Source organism: Podarcis melisellensis (assembly GCF_964234715.1).
Source record: "Podarcis melisellensis genome assembly, chromosome: 5".
Taxonomy (NCBI): Eukaryota; Metazoa; Chordata; class Lepidosauria; order Squamata; family Lacertidae; genus Podarcis; species Podarcis melisellensis.
This window is the reverse complement of record NC_138537.1, coordinates 49,473,244-49,491,214: the sequence shown is the minus strand read 5'-3', so window position 1 is coordinate 49,491,214 and position 17,971 is coordinate 49,473,244. Positions and strand designations below refer to the sequence as shown.

General features: G+C 39.6%; 1 protein-coding gene across 3 annotated transcripts in view; it reads right to left on the bottom strand.

Annotated features, from left to right (window-relative positions):
- Positions 1-13,114, bottom strand: part of HABP2 (hyaluronan binding protein 2) — a 31,780-nt gene extending 18,666 nt beyond the window's left edge. For all 3 annotated transcript variants that reach the window (XM_081912113.1, XM_081912115.1, XM_081912114.1), the window contains exons 1-2: positions 12,988-13,114; positions 6,726-6,759 (exon numbers count right to left, since the gene is read on the bottom strand). In XM_081912113.1, the coding sequence (XP_081768239.1) occupies positions 6,726-6,759; positions 12,988-13,056 (103 nt within the window). In that variant the 5' untranslated portion in view covers positions 13,057-13,114. The remainder of the gene's footprint in view (positions 1-6,725; positions 6,760-12,987) is intronic.
- Positions 13,115-17,971: the final 4,857 nt, after the last annotated feature.

The following is a 17,971-nucleotide window of genomic DNA, read 5'->3' as shown; positions in this document are numbered from 1 at the left end:
AGACTACTCGCACACTCCTGCAAGGTCACTGCAACTTTGCTAATGGTCTTTGGGCGAGCAGAAAGTATATAGACTGCTTTAGGGTCCCAATCCCACTCAGGGACTGCCGAAATCACACTACTAGAATACAAGTAGTACAATGAAGTACAGATAATTATTCCAGTCCTCGTAGCCGCATAAGAGAAGGGACATATTCACGAACAAAGGGAACAAGTGGGAGATTCTCCTTAGCTTTGATCATGGTGCCACATTTCCAATGCACAGAAACAGATCTTTGTTCATAGCCATGGCTCTCAGGATACCCATTGACAAATAGCTTTCAGAACAGCAAAGTGAAGATGGGACGGCAGTTCTTTCCATAGACTTTTCACAGAAGTAGTTGATTAAGACGGGTCATCCGCTCTTTCCGGCAGGTGTCACTGCAGTTTGTTGGAACCACCGGTGAGTTTCAAAGAGCAGGTATGGTAATGAGGAGAGCGAAAAAGCATACAGGGACACTTTTAAAAGCTCTCCCCTAGGGCTGGGCCGATGGCCTGGTGGATAGCGCTTTGCCTTGAACTGATTATCAACGGTATTATCTTAGTTTTCTCAACTCATTCATTCTGTTGCAGCCTTTATCTTTATTCTTCCTTTGCTTCTGATGAAAAAAAAATACTTTTTGTACAATGGATGCTTTATATTTCATATTAAAATAGTACTTTCTTTTTTTCTATGTGCCAACCCTGGTATCTTGACGGCAAAAAAAAAAGAGGAAAAAAAAGTTTCACCTCATTTATCGTTATGTCAAGTCAAGACTTCTTTTCTTCGCTCATTATTTCACAAGAGTTGAGTCTTTGCAATATGAAAGTGCTGCAGGAGTGCACGCCGGGCGGAGGAATAAGGATCTCATTCCAAGATAAGGCCATTGTCTTCACTGAGCAAATAAACTTTAATGTGATACAATAGAAAAGCAGAGGAAACCAAAGGGAGACTTCAAGCTGACATCGCGTGGGAGGATTTTCAAGAAGTTAGATTTTCCTCTGTTTATTTATTAAACTTCATCTAAGTGAAGGTGCCTTTGGCTCCACATGTACTTTTAACATCTGCATGTCATCCAGACATTCTACAGTACAGATGAAACAAACAGGACTTTTCCCCTTTTCTGAACAAAGGATCCATTTTTGGATCCTTTGAGGCCATCTTGATAGTTTCTCCCCCCTTGAGGACTTCTCCTTGATTATTATTATTTTTTGTCTAACTTGCGTCTCTTAGTTCCTGATGAAATGTTGGGTGACATCATTTGAGCCAGCTGCATGATAGCACCTGCCATTCAGAACTTCTATTTCAGTATGTTTCACACAGTTGTTGGTCTTTCTTTGTTCCTCTTTCTGTGAACATTTCTATTTGGATCATTTTGTTCAGTAATTGCTAATGAAAATTCAACCCACAAAGCTGGCAGAAGCAGAGAGAAGTTTATATCTGGGTTCAGACCATTTCAGTCAGCTAATTTTGACAGGAGCAATCTGCTGTGTCTGCTTAATCTAGTTCTAAATCTATGATTACACACATAGAGAAGTCATTAATCATTCCAATAGGAAGCCTATGAATAGATATCATGAACAAACATTAGAAATGGATAGCATGCACTTATAAGATAATATACGTAACTTGCCAATATAGGTGTGAGGTTTACTTTTTTTGAAAGGGACAAGTGAAGCCCCTTTGAACACTGGTAGTAACTGGCTCCCAGATATGGACTTTAATCTTCAACAATGACAGAAAGGTAACATTGTGAGTCAATATTTGAGACTCCCAATGAGTTTTGAATAAAAATCCTTCTTCAGGGTTGATAATTATCATCAAAACAAATCTTCTCTTTGAGCAGATAAATTTCAATGAAAGTCATTTTTGATTCATTCATTTTTGATACACCCTCCTACATTATTTCAGGCATTAAAAAACTACGTAAGTAGGGCTCCAGGCTTTCTGCTCCAAGCCCTACAGTTTTCTTCTTCTTCTGTTTAACTGTGAATTTTGAAGTGAAAGTAGTTAAGTGGCCATACCATTTGTTTGCTAGCCTGGATGTGGCCTGATAATCTATTTTAGGTTATAGAATGGCCACTGAACACTTCACCTGATGGGACTGGAGGTTCCCACTTTTTACAGAGTCATGCGCTCGGACAGAGGTTACTCATGAGGCATACCTCAGACATTTGTCAGCTTCCAGTGCTCCTCTCTTTATCTTTATATGGTAAAAATGTACAGAGAATAATATAATCTTTAGCAAGGGAGGTAATACCTTGCCTCCTCCCCACCCAGCAATTTTCTTGGAAGTAGGTGGTCCTATACCTAATCCTCTTAGTCAGCAATGTTTCAAAACATTTAGGTTTACTGGGTGAGTTTGAACTTGCAGAATGATACCAGTCTATGGTATATGAGTCCAGGGATCCTATATACTAATAGGAAACATGTTTTTTAAATGTGGATCCCTACATAGCCAAAACAGCAGTAGACGTACAAAAGAGAGAGGCACCCACAGGCTTGGGGGAACACTAAAGGTTGCAGACGTACAAAAAGCATTTAGAAAAGTTATGTCAGGATAGATTCCCAAAGCAGCCCAGTGAAAAATGAGCATGTTGAGTGGATAGAGAATGCTGGCTGACTGGTGGGGTGGGTGGAGAAAATGGAGGACGGAAAATGAAATTGAGTACCCTGCAAACGAGCGTGTCTGGCACCCTGAATAGGAGCACTTTGATATGTTAATATTTTCAACAAGTCCCTCTTGTGTATTTTAATTGCTAATCTTTAGAGAGATAGGAAAAGCTGAAATAAAAAGTTTTAAAATACTTCTGTCTCTATGTCTAGCTCTACATAGTGATGGCACTATGCTGAGCTGATTCTAAAACATAAAAATTGATAGGATTCAGATATACACATGACAGAACAACAGTTCTCCAGAGATGGGGTGAAATACAACATTTTCATGGGGAAGAAGATTCCTTTTTCACATTGTTCCTAGGAAATGTAAGGATTAGCTTCTAACCGAAGTCACTTCAAGGAGCCTGAACTAATTTAAAATGCCAATTTAGGAGCAGCCAATCTCACCAGACTTCCACAGTCAGGTAGAAAATATAAATACTATCTTTAAAGCTAGAAATTAATTTAAGGTGTTAATAATGGGTATAACTTTATAAGATTAAAAACACTATACTTGCCTAATTTACCACTTTACTATCGAAGGTACAAATGGGTATTAAGATAAGGGAAGAGTATACATCTGGGCAAACAATGTCCATTTGCATTTAACAAGCAAAGCTTTTGTCCAAATTGTCCGGAATCAATTCAGGAACCAGCTGTATCAGTTGCACATCTCTAATAAGCATGATGAACCTATGAATTTATTGTGAAATATAGGTACATTATTATGGCAACTGTTTACACATGGCAGTATCACATGAAAGTCACTGGTTCCGTGTGACATCAACTAATGTGCTCACAAATGAGTAGATGATTTCACCACGGCAGTTAAACTTTCCTCTTGGAACATTTTCATTGGTATGGCAAGAAAAAACTCCTTCCCTTATCTATTTGATGAGCTTCTGAACAAAACTGCCTTGCTTTGTGATATCAGGCACCATACACAGTGGTACCTCGGTTTTCCAGCGCCTTGGAAGTATAATGTTTTGGTTTTCACTGAAATCCCGGAAGTGAATGATTCCATTTTCAAACCCGCCTCAGAAGTCGAACGGCTTCCGAGGCATGTTTCTCAATTTTCTCATTGCGCTTTGGTTGTCAAATGTTTCAGAAGTCGAATGGTGGTCTGGAGCAGATTATGTTTGACAACCAAGGCACCACTGTAGAATGACTACAGTAGCTTCCACCTGACAGCCATAAAATGTAAACCAGCCCTGAGTTGAACTGCAGAAGGATTAGGTTTCAATAAGGATTCTTTTGGACAGGAAGAACTTGAATGTGTGAATCATATAGTTAACCAAGATGACGACGTTCCCTCATGTTTTTAGCATAAAGTGATTGGGGAAAATTGCAACCTGTTTTTTAAGCTATACAAAGGTAGGTCCTGCTTAGTAGTTTTACCTCAGGCAGTAGTGATAAATATGAATCAATAGACAGCATGGTGGAATGCTGACACTCACCTGACCTTTGGTTTACTGCACCACTGCTACATCCTGGGAGGTTTAGGAGGAGGAGTGAGAGGGCAGTGAGGTCAGTAGATAATGGCAGGAGCACCAGATTGGCTCAACTGGTGCCCCTGTTTCTGTCTCCCCCTCTCCCTCTACCTTCCGGTATGCACAGCAAAACAGTTGTATCCCACCATATTGTCTGCTAATGATCAGAAGACTGTTCCTTCTTCATAGTTGTCTTCTCCTTCCCCTTTACAGGGACATCTCCTTATATTTTACCTCTTTCAAATGACTGTGAGAATGTCTCAGTGTAGTATCATATGTACACTACTTAATAGCGTTTCACTCCAGTTCTGACCATGCCTATTCAAATGTAAATCTAATTTTTCAAAATGGATTTACTCCACAGTGTGTGCAGGATTGCACCTCAGTTTCTTGGTTTTTCCCTTTGGCATAAATTCTGTTGCCAAGCTAGGGTTTTATTGCGAAAAATAAAAATCCTCTTTTTATTGTGAGGTGAAATTGACCTTCACACATGAAGGCAAATTGGAATACATTCCATGAAACATTTTTTATTACTCCTCTACACTAGTTCCTCAGTACTAAATAACTTTGTGGATCTAATATCTTTTATTTAAGAAGTGTGTCTGTTCCATTCATTTAAATTATTCATAACAAGCCATTGGTTTTGTAAAGTAAAAGCAACATTGTTTTTTTTTTAAATATCTAAGCACATAATTAACACTCAAATTCTGATACATTGGCTTATTTTAACATATTACAGAATCACAGCCTTCATTCTCTGTAAATGCAGAAAAATCTTAACACACTTAAAGATGCAGTGATTTGACATTTGTCACTGAAATGTGACTATTACACAAAATTAAATGAGACATCCTACATGTATTTTCAAAGCATAACTTTCTTCTGTGTAGTACAAAAAAGACCCTCCTCTCTTTTACTGTAGTTGATAGGCAGAGATTGACTTTAAAAGCTTGAAATTAGCTTTGAGGACTTGGACGATCTTTTAAACTGCTTATACTTTCATCTGCATTTTTGTATGTTGTTTGAGCTGTGAATCAATTAGTGAATTTCTGATCAATACTCTCTGATTCATTCATTTATAGAAACCCTGTTCCAGAGAAAAGAACCACACTACCATAGAGAACTGCTGTTATATCTCTGAACCATCTCAGTGAAGCCTGTGCCACCTTGGAGTTCCTTTATTTACTAAGTCTTCATGAAAATTCACCAGCTTTTTAGCACAAATTTATCCTGATAGACCCATTTTTGCAAAGCAATGTCCCCCCAATACAATGCATTTGTGTATATTATTTTCACTAATATATGCTTTTTGATGCTTATTTTACCCTACTGTTTGCATTTTTGCACACATTATTTGATTGGACAACTGCATTGCAAAATTCGGAGTGTGAATTTTGAAGGATTTCAGTTATTATACTGTTTTGAATTACTTAGGTTTGCCTTTAAATAGTAACTGAGTAGAATTTCTTCTCCATCCCTAGTCCAAGAAGTTGGACTGTTTATTTCTAAGGTTAGTAAAGGTCTCCAGCTGTACAAAGTTGTACCATTTTGTATATAATATAGTTTTCAAAAAGGACAAGATGACAAATAGAAAATGATGGCCCAACCTTATATTTTAATGTGTCATTCCAAAATAATGTAAAGATTGATGCTTTTTGTATAAACATATTTTTCATAGTATGTGAAGGGCGCCTCAGAGAAGTATTACATAGTTTTTGACATAAATTTATTCCAAACTCTGTTAACTTTAATACAGGAAGTAAAGCAGATCCCTTTCCATAACATGTAATAAACATTTTATCTCCTATTAATTCATTACTGCTTTTGCGTCAGACTTACCAACCACCAGAATATAATGTTCAGTATTCTCCAATACATGTCTACTCAGAAGTATGCCGTATTGAACTCGATGGGACTGACTTCTGAGTAGACATTTATATACTTATTTATTCCCATTTAGGAATCATTTCCTGTGAGACATCTCAAAGTAATTGAACAATAGAAACATCAGTAATAGAAATATATGTAAAACAATTTGATATATAAAAAAACAAATTCAAACAATTTCCTATAAAGACAATTTCAAACCAATAGGTTATATTCAGTGCTGTTGTTCTGCTAGTGCAGCAGATTTCTGTCTGTGAATCCAAATTTTCCCCTCCTTCTTTCCCCTACAGCGCTTACCGCCCCAACCCCCAAAATCTGTTGCAGAGGATTGGAGGATTCTCCAGAGCAGATTTTGAGGGCACCCAAGAAAGGAGAAAAAGGGAAATCTCCCTGGATGCAACCCAGAGCAAATACAGCCTAGAATAAAAAAATATCCACTTAAAAGCGCAGTTGAAAAAGGACATGCATAGGATTGTGCTGTTAATTTTCCACACTGCCAGCAAAAGTTTCAAGTCTTATTCCACCAGAATCAGTGGATTTGCTAAGCTGCTTAAAATCAAACCTCCAATTATGCTTCTTGCTCAGTTAAGTTATAGCCTCCTTAGCTATATGATAGTGCAGATGTTCTGAAGTATTTGCCACAAAGGGAAAAGAAGAAGAAGTATTGCTTACCAGCTTGCTGGTCAAATGACAGGATATAAGAAAGCTGCAAGAGAAGAAGAAAAATGGACATGTATAAAGCCAACTAAGTCAGATTTTAGGCACTGCCTGGGAAGTCCTTTTAATAAAGCTGCTCCATTTGGAAATTGGATTATCCTAAACCCTTCCTCGTTACTCAAAGCAAATGCATTTGAACAATGCAGACGGTAATATTGTGCAGTTTTCAAGGACGAAGTTGCACATTTATTTATTTAAAATCGTCTCTATGCAGCTTTCTCTTAACAATTTTAAAAGCAGCTCACAAACTCAACAAATACTTTATGTTTTGTGGAGAATCTCTGCTGGACAATGGATAGATCATTTGAGAGGGGAGAAGAGAGACAGATTTAGATTTCTAGGGCTCTACTTCTCTGAAATGCTTTATAGTCCTTCCCATGAATAGTGAATACTAATAGTGAACTCATTCTTTGAGTGCTGATTAATTCAAAATGACACTATCCACAAACAAGGGGAAAGTATCAGCACGAGACCTGGGGAGAACTGCTTAGCCGGGTATAATAAATACATACACAAATGAAATAAATGCAATAAATAAACACGCAAATGCAATAAATACATACACAAATGCAACTTTAAGGAAAACACCTTAAGGAGGGGAAGAGCCACTGCCAGATAACTACAGTTTCCAGGGGGCCTTAGGAGAAGAAATAACTATTGGGCTTGTTTTACTCTGTGTTATAGTAAAGGTAAAGGGACCCCTGACCATTAGGTCCAGTCATGGCCGACTCTGGGGTTGTGGCGCTCATCTCGCTTTATTGGCTAAGGGAGCCGGCGTACAGCTTCTCGGTCATGTGGCCAGTATGACTAAGCCACTTCTGGCAAACCAGAGCAGCACACAGAAACGCTGTTTACCTTCCTGCAGGAGCAGTACCTATTTATCTACTTGCACTATGATGTGCTTTCGAACTGCTAGGTTGGCAGGAGCTGGGGCAGAGCAACAGAAGCTCACCATCGCGGGGATTCAAACCACCGACCTTCTGATTGGCAAGCCCTATAGGCTCTGTGGTTTAGACCACAGCACCGCCCGAGTCCATGTTAAAGCCACCTAGAATGCTTAACTGCGCAAGTTAAGACACCTACCACTTGCTTGCTACCCTTGTATATAAATTCAGCACGCTCCTGAATATATATAACCAGTATTTTACTATTGAACTACAAGCTAGTACACATGCCACCATTTAAAGCTTGCAATCTTTCATTTGCTTGTCCATTTCTTTTTTGCTTGTTATGTTCTACGTAGCCAGAAGAGGGAGGGCTTGTCTTTCAAAGTTTGAAAGGAAACAAAAAATAGGTACTGATACTGTATTTCACAAAACCAATTGTTTCTGCTATCCAGCGTAGCTAGATACTGCATTTTTATTAAGGGACAAACATGCTAAATACCATAATTGTGTATAATCTTGTATAATATACATGCTAATTCTGTAAACAGCTGAGACAACATTCATTCTGAAGTTTGAGAGACTTTCAGGAGCTTTATTTTAATGCACTATTTCAGGAAACCAATGACAAAAACACTTAATTCAAAAATGCAATGGACAACTGATTTTAGAATCATTTTGAGATTCATGAGCCTATATTAATATATTGGAATTTTATTTGAAAAATAGTTGCAGTTCAAAATGTCAAAACTTGGAATTATCTTAATTTCACCTGACAACATGCGGGGCGTTTTCCAAAGTACAGTGCTGCTCAGGTAAAAAGAAGCCAAAGATTACAGATAATAATTTGTACCCTGGAGAGTTTGGTGTATTTTTGCTTGAAAGAGCCTGGAGGACGCAGGTAATGAAAAATAATAATACTCTGAGCACCTGGAATTTGGTGCTATTTCATTCATTCATTCAGTATATTTCTATCTTACTCCTCAATTCTAAAAATGTGCAAGGTGTCTCTGACCTCTAAGGCTGCACAAACACCATGCAGATTCCTGCCTCCCCCCCCAAAAAAAATCCTGGGAATTGTAGTTTACAACTCACAGGGCTAGAGTTCTCAGCACACTTAAACTACAGTTCCCAGGGTTCTTGGGCTAGGTGTGCTTTAAATGTGCATTAAATGTACAGTGGATGTACAGCCTTAGAGTGCTGCTTGTCCAGTTAGATTATGGCTACGCTGGTAGAAAATTGGTCTCTTTGCTTGTTTGGGGGTCCTGGTAAATGCTCAAGTTTTCCATGTTCTGGATCAGGCCATAATATACAATGAAAACAGCAAAATTAAAGAGTTGTGTGCTGTAACACATTCACCTGTATACATGCAATCAAATTCCCCTAGTATAGGTCATTTCAGTCTGGGACTACAGTGGTACCTCAGGTTACAGACGCTTTGGGTTACAGACGCTTCAGGTTACAGACTCCGCTAACCCAGAAATAGTACCTTGGGTTAAGAACTTTGCTTCAGGATGAGAACAGAAATTGTGCGGCGGCAGCGGGAGGCACCATTAGCTAAAGTGGTACCTCAGGTTAAGAACAGTTTCAGGTTAAGAATGGACCTTCAGAATGAATTAAGTTCTTAACCCGAGGTACCACTGTATAAGAGATGAAACCCGAAAAGTGCTTAAAAGTCTGCCATACAAAGCAAAGAGAAAATGTATTTTCATAGCAACCGAAGAAAAGAAAAATGGAAGTAAGTTTCACCACAAATATTTCCAACATTTTCATATTTATAAACTGCTTAAATAAAAACAACAATTCCACAGTGCTGGGGAACAATAAGAGAGAATGGCAAAACTGTTGGTATTTCCAGAGGGATAGCCATGTTGGTCCTTCTCTCCCCCCCCCCCGGCTGTTGGCATTAAAATAAAACTTGCTGTGCCATTCAAACACAAGTTCCTACCCACAGAAGTGGCTCAGCAGATACTTCACAGAAGTTGTGTTGCTGCTGCTTACGGGGAGGTAGCAAGGAAGTGGCCATGGTGCAAACACACTGGCAGGGCCATTCCAGGGTTCCTGCTGGTGCCTTTGCACCATGCTAGCCTCCCTGCTGCCTCCCCTCCCTTTAAGAAGCAGTGTTGGGAACTAGCATAGCAGTTATACCCCACCCTATGAGCCACTTCTGCCTGCCCAATATACATATTTTTTAACACATTATTTCATCAGAGAACTGCATTACAAAATTCAGAAAAGTGCGATGGTTGGTTGTTGTTCTTTAAAGCCATACAATGATATCCTAAACAGAGTTTCAAAGCATAGTTGGTTTTTCTTCAGGTATTGTTTCAGGGGCTGCAAATTAGGTAAAATCAAAATACAACCAAATTTCACCACCAGTCCCCTTCATGTGAATGAGGCAGATGCTGCAGTAACATTACAGTCTAGCCTTGAGCACCGAAGCACCTTTTTCCTGCTTTGCTCAACAATTTTAAGGCTTAGAGACTTACTTTGGGGGTGACAAAGAAGCTGAAGAATCAGAAAATTACATAAAAATATTGTAGAATTCAAAATAGAGCGAAACATTTATTTTTTTAAAAAAATATCCTGTAAGTAGTAGCACCTCCAGGTTTAAGGTTCTCTCTCACACCCTATCCCAAAGTCAGACCATTTAATTTCATTTTACGGCAAGAATTTACACCCTTTTGCACCATTTTAGCTGAGCTTGCGTACTTGGTCCCTTTGACAGGGCAGATTCCATTTAGACAGGGACAGCAAAGCCTGTTGGGTTACAGCTCAAGAGGCAGGCCTTCCAATGAGCCTGACACAAGATTTCTGCATCATCAAACCTTTTGCTATCTGTGCTGAGAATGCAGGTTATGCAGCTCGACTTAAAGCTTATGGAAGCCCATTAAGACTCTTTAGCTGTAAGGGAACTCTCATGCTTCAGGGCATATGCTGATTGCCTTCAGGGGTCAGAAAGAATTTTTCCCTCTATAAGAGATCAGTGCAACATTTGCTAATGCATCTAGCTAAGACATTTTGCAATCCTGTAGCTTCAGGCAGACCCAGACCCATCCTGTAAAAAGAGCATATTGGGTTTCCTTGATGAATGAACAATGCTGAATTGGCAACTTGCTTCCCCCCTCTAGAGACTAATAGGTTACAATGCAGCAGAACAGAAGACATTTTCTCGCATGCACAGAACAGATGCCTGGCGATCGTTTTTAAAGAGCAAACTCCTTTTGTAAATGTTTGCAGCCAACTCTTAAGCAGTTCTACTCAGAAGTAAGTTCTAAGTTCAGGGCTTAGTTCCTAATAAGTATACATAGTGCCGATTGTGTGCAGGCTAAACATGTGTCTGTCATGTTCGCATAGCAAGTTTTTGTGTGTGTATGTCTATACTTAACAGAAAAGAAAGCATGTAAGGAAAGGAGCAAAACCTGCCTCTTTTTCCTCTGCTGTACCTCATTGCACCAGCTTTCAGGCTTTTTCTACATACTTGCAACACCAACTCTAGTGTCAGAGCCAAACTGGTCAAAAGCTGCTTAAAAGCAGAGAAATAAGAGAGGAGATGGTTCTAGATTCTGCTCTCCTCCACAACTGTGCACTTCTTATTGCGTAAAGAGTTAGATTCCCACTGCTGTTTTATATCTGCTACATTCCGCACACATCTGGCTTGGTCCTGAGAAAACTTGACATTGTTAATGCCCTGTGTGTACCTTTAACCCCAGGACGTAAACCTATGACTTTTCTTGGATTAAATGTTATGAACTGCTGGTACTGTCAAATACATTCAGGCTATATACTTCCTTAATTCAGCAATGGAAACATCAATATTATTTAGTCAGTGACTGCATACTCTTGGAGTAGTAGTTGGGTGGGACTGAAACTGGGTGGATCAAATGCAAACACCCTCCTCCCCCCACTCTCCCTATCCCACTACCACCCATTAAGTCAAACACCTATCCTCTCTTTCCCATGCTTTCAGGCACAAACACCCAGAATATGTAGAAACTGTTGAGATTTCCATTCCACCTTAAGGAGCAGACATGGAACTGTTGCGTGTCACATGTCTGCTTACATTCCAGCACAGTATGCTGGGAACTTCCATTGTGTCTATAGCTTTTGCTTCTTTTTCTTTCTCTCTGAGAAGACAATGAGAGATGACATATTTCTTTGTCCTGATTTATGATTAATAAATCCGTAGTTGTAGTATGCTTCCACAAGCCTCACGCCTATTCTGTGTGCGCAGTTCACTCTGCTGAAATAGTGTGCCCTGGCTTTGAAGCCCGGGTCGCTGATGTACATCTGAGCAGAGGCTGATGGGTCTTTGCTGTGGGACAGCTAGAAGGAGATGACTCAGCTGGCGTTAGCCAGCTGGCCTTGCAACCCTCTGCATGCTGACACACACACACACACACACACACACAAAATGACCCAATTCACCTACCATCCATTCATTTTCTCTCTCATTCCCCTCCTCTCTTACATGCACCCCTAAGTCAACCTGCCCACACAGTCATTGTTTACTGCCTACTAGACGGAACTTTCAATGCAACCCTACCCAGAACATGTCACACACATACTCCTAGATCACAAGGTCCCCCAGCACACAATAACATTTAATATCTGAGTTACATTGGCAACAGATGTTTTCTCACATCTTATTCGGAAAGGGCCTCTATGGCCAAGAATATAGTCAGCTTACAACATATTTGCCATCAAGTGATCACAACACATTCCCGGCAGGATTTATTCCAAGAAGTTCATATTACATTAATTACAACGAAACACCATGTTTTATTAAAAACTATCCCGCTGCATATTCTGCTGTGCTCTTTCTCTGTGATTACTTTGCATTTTAGCAACATTAATTGATTTTCAGTAAGAAAACCCTGTATTTCCATGAATGTTGAATTCCAGACAGTAGTTGATCAACTTTTTGGACAGGAGTGAAAAAAATTATGTAAGATGCACCTTGTAAAGCAAGTAGCAACCCACAATTTGCATAAATTATTGTAGGTGGCATTCACAGATACAGATTTTGTTTTGAGGAAGAAAGAAAAAGAATCATGGAAGAAGCAGGAACAGAAAATGCCAAAGCTGGAAAATGTTGATACTAATTTTACATTTTTCAAGTGCTGTGTCCCTTTTCCGACCTTTTCCATGTTTCCACTGGATTAGGAACACATTTCCCCAATAATGTTATGATAAATGTTAAATCCGTAAAATTCTACTATGTATCTTCCTTGGTTGCTGATCTAAAGCTCAGCTTTATGAGCAGTCTGATATTCTTCTGACATGAATTCATCAATCCACATTAAATAAGTTCTTTAAATAGATATACTTACACAAATAGTTGCTCTTCCAACAAAGACAATGAGGGGAAGAATCGACAGACAGACAAAAGAGTTAACCATCCTTATTTTCACACGGCTTCCCCCCCTTTTTTGTGAACAAGCTTTTCGTTCTTTCCAATTCCCCCCCTGGTAAGTCAATCTAAATAGTTAGAGAACAGGTTTATGCCTTGCAAATTATTAACTACGTTTTCCATTTTGATTATCCTGATCCAAGAAGTACTATTGCTAGAGAGTTTCCCAATCTGAGCTTTCTCTATGGCATATATCAAGGGACAATGCAGCTGTTTATTTATCAACCTTTATTCTTTTTCATCTGGATTTATCACTAGTTTCAGTCATCTGACGCCTACAGTGGGAGATGTAGCAGGTCCACGGTAAGATATAAGAGTTGCTTCAAGTCTTCATTTTTCTTTGGGGAGCTAAATGTCCTTGCTGTCTAAGATCGTAACCCAACCAAAATTAAGCACATATTTTATTAAGTTATTGTTTTTAAGGCTGCAATCCTACAGCCAGCTGATATAACGAAAAAATCTTATTTATTTAATATTTCTATTTATAACTCAACCTTCACAAAATGGCCCCAGGGTGGAGCACATACATCATCAAAACAACCATTAAGACATTATTCCAAAATAAAAAGAAATGGGATAAGTGCAGCTCTGCTGGCAGAGAGGGAAATCCAAGTTTAGGATGACAGCTACACCGCCAGGGTGTCCCCCACCACACCCCAATGCCTGAAAAGAACTCTACAAGTATACATGTCCCTCTGCTGGTGGTGAGCATACTGGGGCATTCCAGGAAAGTGGGTATGTCAGGTGTGGTGGCAGATCCACCGGATCCAACTCCCTTCCCAATTTTCTGGTATACCCATAAAATTGGCCTAGAACTCATTAACACCCCCCCCCCCGCCGCCGCCCCAAAGTCCATGGGAAGAGAAATTAAAAATCCCATTCGCCCTGCCCTGGCTGCAGCAAGTAGGCAGACTGATAGGCATGGTGATTCTCCACCACAGAATCTCTGTCTTCTCATCTCTGCCCCTCATTTAAAGTTGCTTTGCCCAGCATTCACAGCCTACCTTTCTGTTTAAACTTTCAAAGCTGCATTGCCATACCTACCAAGGTATCAGGGATGAAGCCCCTTTGAACACAATGGGACTTCTGAGTAGATGCATTGAATGATGCACCAGTGAGGTGATGCATTGATGTCCATGGGCAAGACTGAAGCAAAGGAGTTAGCATTGACTGGGCCAGTCCTCAGTCGTTTTAGGCCATCTAAAGCTTAACAAGTCTCTTCTAAACTGCTTTCCAACTGTTGCCCTAGCAATCTGCTCTGCCACTACGGTGTCAAAACGGCTGACAGTGTTGAGGCCACTGGGACAGAGTGGTAGGAAAGCTCTCTTCCAGGGATGTTTGTCCACATTGTCTCAGTGTGAAGAACTAACCCCCCTAATCAGCTACTGAAGAACTCATATTCCCCAGAATATATTATGAGAAGCAGTGTCAGAGAATGAAGTAATTCTTCTGTAATGTTACGATTCTTGAAAGATCCTGATTCAGGCACCGTCAGAGACAGGACACTGGACCATTATGTCAATCCAGTATGGCTATATTATGTTCTTGTATTAATCCATGCAGGTCTTAGCACACATATTTATGTGGAGGTGCTCACTGACAAACAGTGTTTGCAGTCTTACAAAAGTTTCTATAAATAAGGTAACTTTCTCTAGCTAGAAAGACAGGAAGATGAAAGGAATGTAATAAAGCACAGCTTTATGTAATCTGTCCTTGACAAAGATGAGGTGCACTGAATTTTAATAAAGCCCTGATTCATCAAATCTCAAACAGAATTAAAGTGTGGACTGGATCCTAATAACAACATGCTTTAAACCCATGAAAGATAAATTAAAGGATGCAAAACTGCTATTGACAAACATTGATTATATGTACTTTGAAGGACTTTGAAGTTGTGCCAGATGCATCTTGTCAGCCTCCTAAGTTTTCTTTTAAATCTCATTGCGTAAGGCTTTTACTTTTTAATTATTTCCCCCTACAAAGTCTTTGATCAAGTGAAATATAGATCATATTTGGGTGATGCCACTTCCTTTGCTTTCTATTAAGATGTGCCCTTGTGCATCACTTCAGTGACTTCTTTTCAAAAATAATATATTACACACTAAACATAATGTCATGCTGATACCAATATAGTTAAAAATCCTGCTTCTTGTATGTGTGGGCCAAACTGGTCACACTGCACAGATTTGTCTGTACTATGCAAGCATTAGGTTGGGCAAATGTATCATAAATCAGCCTTATGTTAAGGTGGTCGTTGGGCAGTTGATCAGGAGAAATGTTTGATCCTCAAAAATTATTGAGTGAAATTTCCCTGAGTCATGACTAGGATCTATTTACAATCCTAGCATACAGTTGTTGTGACTTTGGTAACTAAATATGCAGAGTACAAAGTGATATGTGGGAAATTTGTTGTTGTTGTTTAGTCGTTTAGTCGTGTCCGACTCTTTGCGACTCCATGGACCAGAGAATGCCAGGCACACCTGTCTTCCACGGCCTCCCGCAGTTTGGTCAAACTCATGCTGGTAGCTTCAAGAGCACTGTCCAACCATCTTCTGTCGTCCCCTTCTCCTTGTGCCCTCAATCTTTCCCAACATCAGGGTCTTTTCCAGGGAGTCTTCTCTTCTCATGAGGTGGCCAAAGTATTGCAGCCTCAGCTTCAGGATCTGTCCTTCCAATGAGAACTCAGGGCTGATTTCCTTAAGAATGGATAGGTTTGTAAAGGTTTGTATGTATCCTTTACATACAGAGGGAAAAGGCATAGATTAACAAACCAAGAAGAGACCGGGAAATTTTTGAGGAAGTATAAAGAACTAAAGGTGGAGTTGAGCGAGGGGGGGGGAGTACAGAGAGGGGCTTCAGGGGACTCGGGGGACTCAGAATCTAAGGTGGAGGAGGAGGGGGGAGGGAGTGGACCGGACGAGGACGTCGAGGAAGAGGCAGAGGAGGAAGAACCAGGGAACTAATAAAGGAATTTATCAAGGAAAAATCTAATTTGAAGTCAGGTTAACAGGTATGGGGTTGAAAATCTGGAGTTGTAATATCAATGGGTTGAACGAGAAAAGAAAGAGGAATAAAGTAGAGCAATATTTGAGAAAGAAAAATCTGGATATTATCTGTCTCCAGGAAACGCATATAACTAGAAGACATAGGAAGGTACTGATTAACAAAAGGTTGGGGAACGAATTCGAATCACTGGATAACGTCAAGAAAAGGGGGGTGATATTATATATCAATACCAAATTCGAAGCTAAAACAATATTTAAAGATGAAGAGGGCAGGGTAATAGGGGTCCGTATCAATTGGCAAGGGGAAAATTTGGTGGTAATTGGAGTCTATGCTCCAAATGACAACAAGTTAGAATTCTTTAGAAAATTGGAGGAGAAAATATGTGAATACGTCGATCAAAAAATTGTCTTAATGGGTGATTTAAATGGAGTGGTCTCATTGGAAACCGATAGGTGTAGGGAAGGTGAAAGTAGAAAGGGGAAGCTACCAAAGTCTTTTTTCTCTATGGTGGAAAATGGGAACCTAATAGATATCTGGCGCCTCAAGCACCCTTTAGACAAACAATTTACTTTTCGCTCCGAACCAAATCAATCGATGTCACGTATCGACCAGATATGGATCTCAAATGAGCTCTGCCCGAGAGTTAAACTAATAGAGATAAGACCAAGCGTTCTATCAGACCATAACCCGGTAGAGCTAGAATTGAGGAGTCTAGATCCTAAAACCTACAGATGGAGATTAAAAGATTACTTATTAGATGACCAAAAAATTGTTGAAATGGGACAGGAAAGATTGAAACTGTATTTTGCTGAAAACGGTAACAAGGGGACAAAGCCCAAGGTGGTGTGGGACGCGAGCAAAGCTGTAATAAGAGGGTACTTTATGGAACAGAACGCAATTAAAAATAAGAAAAGGGAGAAAGGAAAAGAGGAAATTTTGAAACAGATTATGATAAACGAACAGAAATTATCTCAAAACCCCAAGTGTCAGAAAGCAAAAGAAAGAATCAAGATCCTGCAAGCCCAATTTGCTATAATCATTAATAGAGAGGTGGAGTGGAATATCAAAAGACTAAGGCAAAGGAACTTTGAGTTTTCAAATAAACCAGGCAAATGGCTTGCATGGCAAATTAAAAAGAGAAAGGAACAGGGCACTATTATTAGGATAAAGGTAGGAGAGGATGAAAAAACGGACCCAAAAGAAATCAGAAGGGAGTTCCTCAATTATTACAGAAGTTTATATTCCAACAAAGAGAGAACCTGCTCAAGGAAAATAGAGAGATTTTTGAAAGATAAAGAGGTGCAGAAAATCTCATCGGAGGAAAGGCAAAGATTAAATACCCCAATCAAGAGAGAAGAGATAGAAGAGGCAATTAAAGAACTAAAAAGGGGAAAAGCCCCAGGTCCCGATGGATTCACTGCAGGATACTATAAAGAGATGAAACCTGTATTGGTAGAACCTTTGAAAGAGGTGATGGATAATATCCTTAGAAATGGAGAACTCCCAGAAACCTGGAAGGAAGCGTTTATTACGTTTCTACCTAAGCAAGATGCAGATCTAACTCTGGTCAAAAATTACAGACCGATTTCGCTGCTTAATATAGATTACAAAATCTTTGCTGGGATCCTAGCAAGAAGACTGAAGAGGTTACTATCTGAAATCATTCACAGGGACCAGGCAGGATTTCTGCCTGGCCGGCAGATGAGAGATAACACGAGATATGTTATTAATATGCTAGAGTACCTATCGACAAGGATAGACAAGCAGGCCATAATGATGTTTGTCGACGCCGAAAAGGCATTCGACAATGTCATTTGGGACTTTATGTTAAGAAACCTAGAACACATGGAAGTGGGGAGGGATTTCCTGAACGGGATAAAAGCTATTTATACAGACCA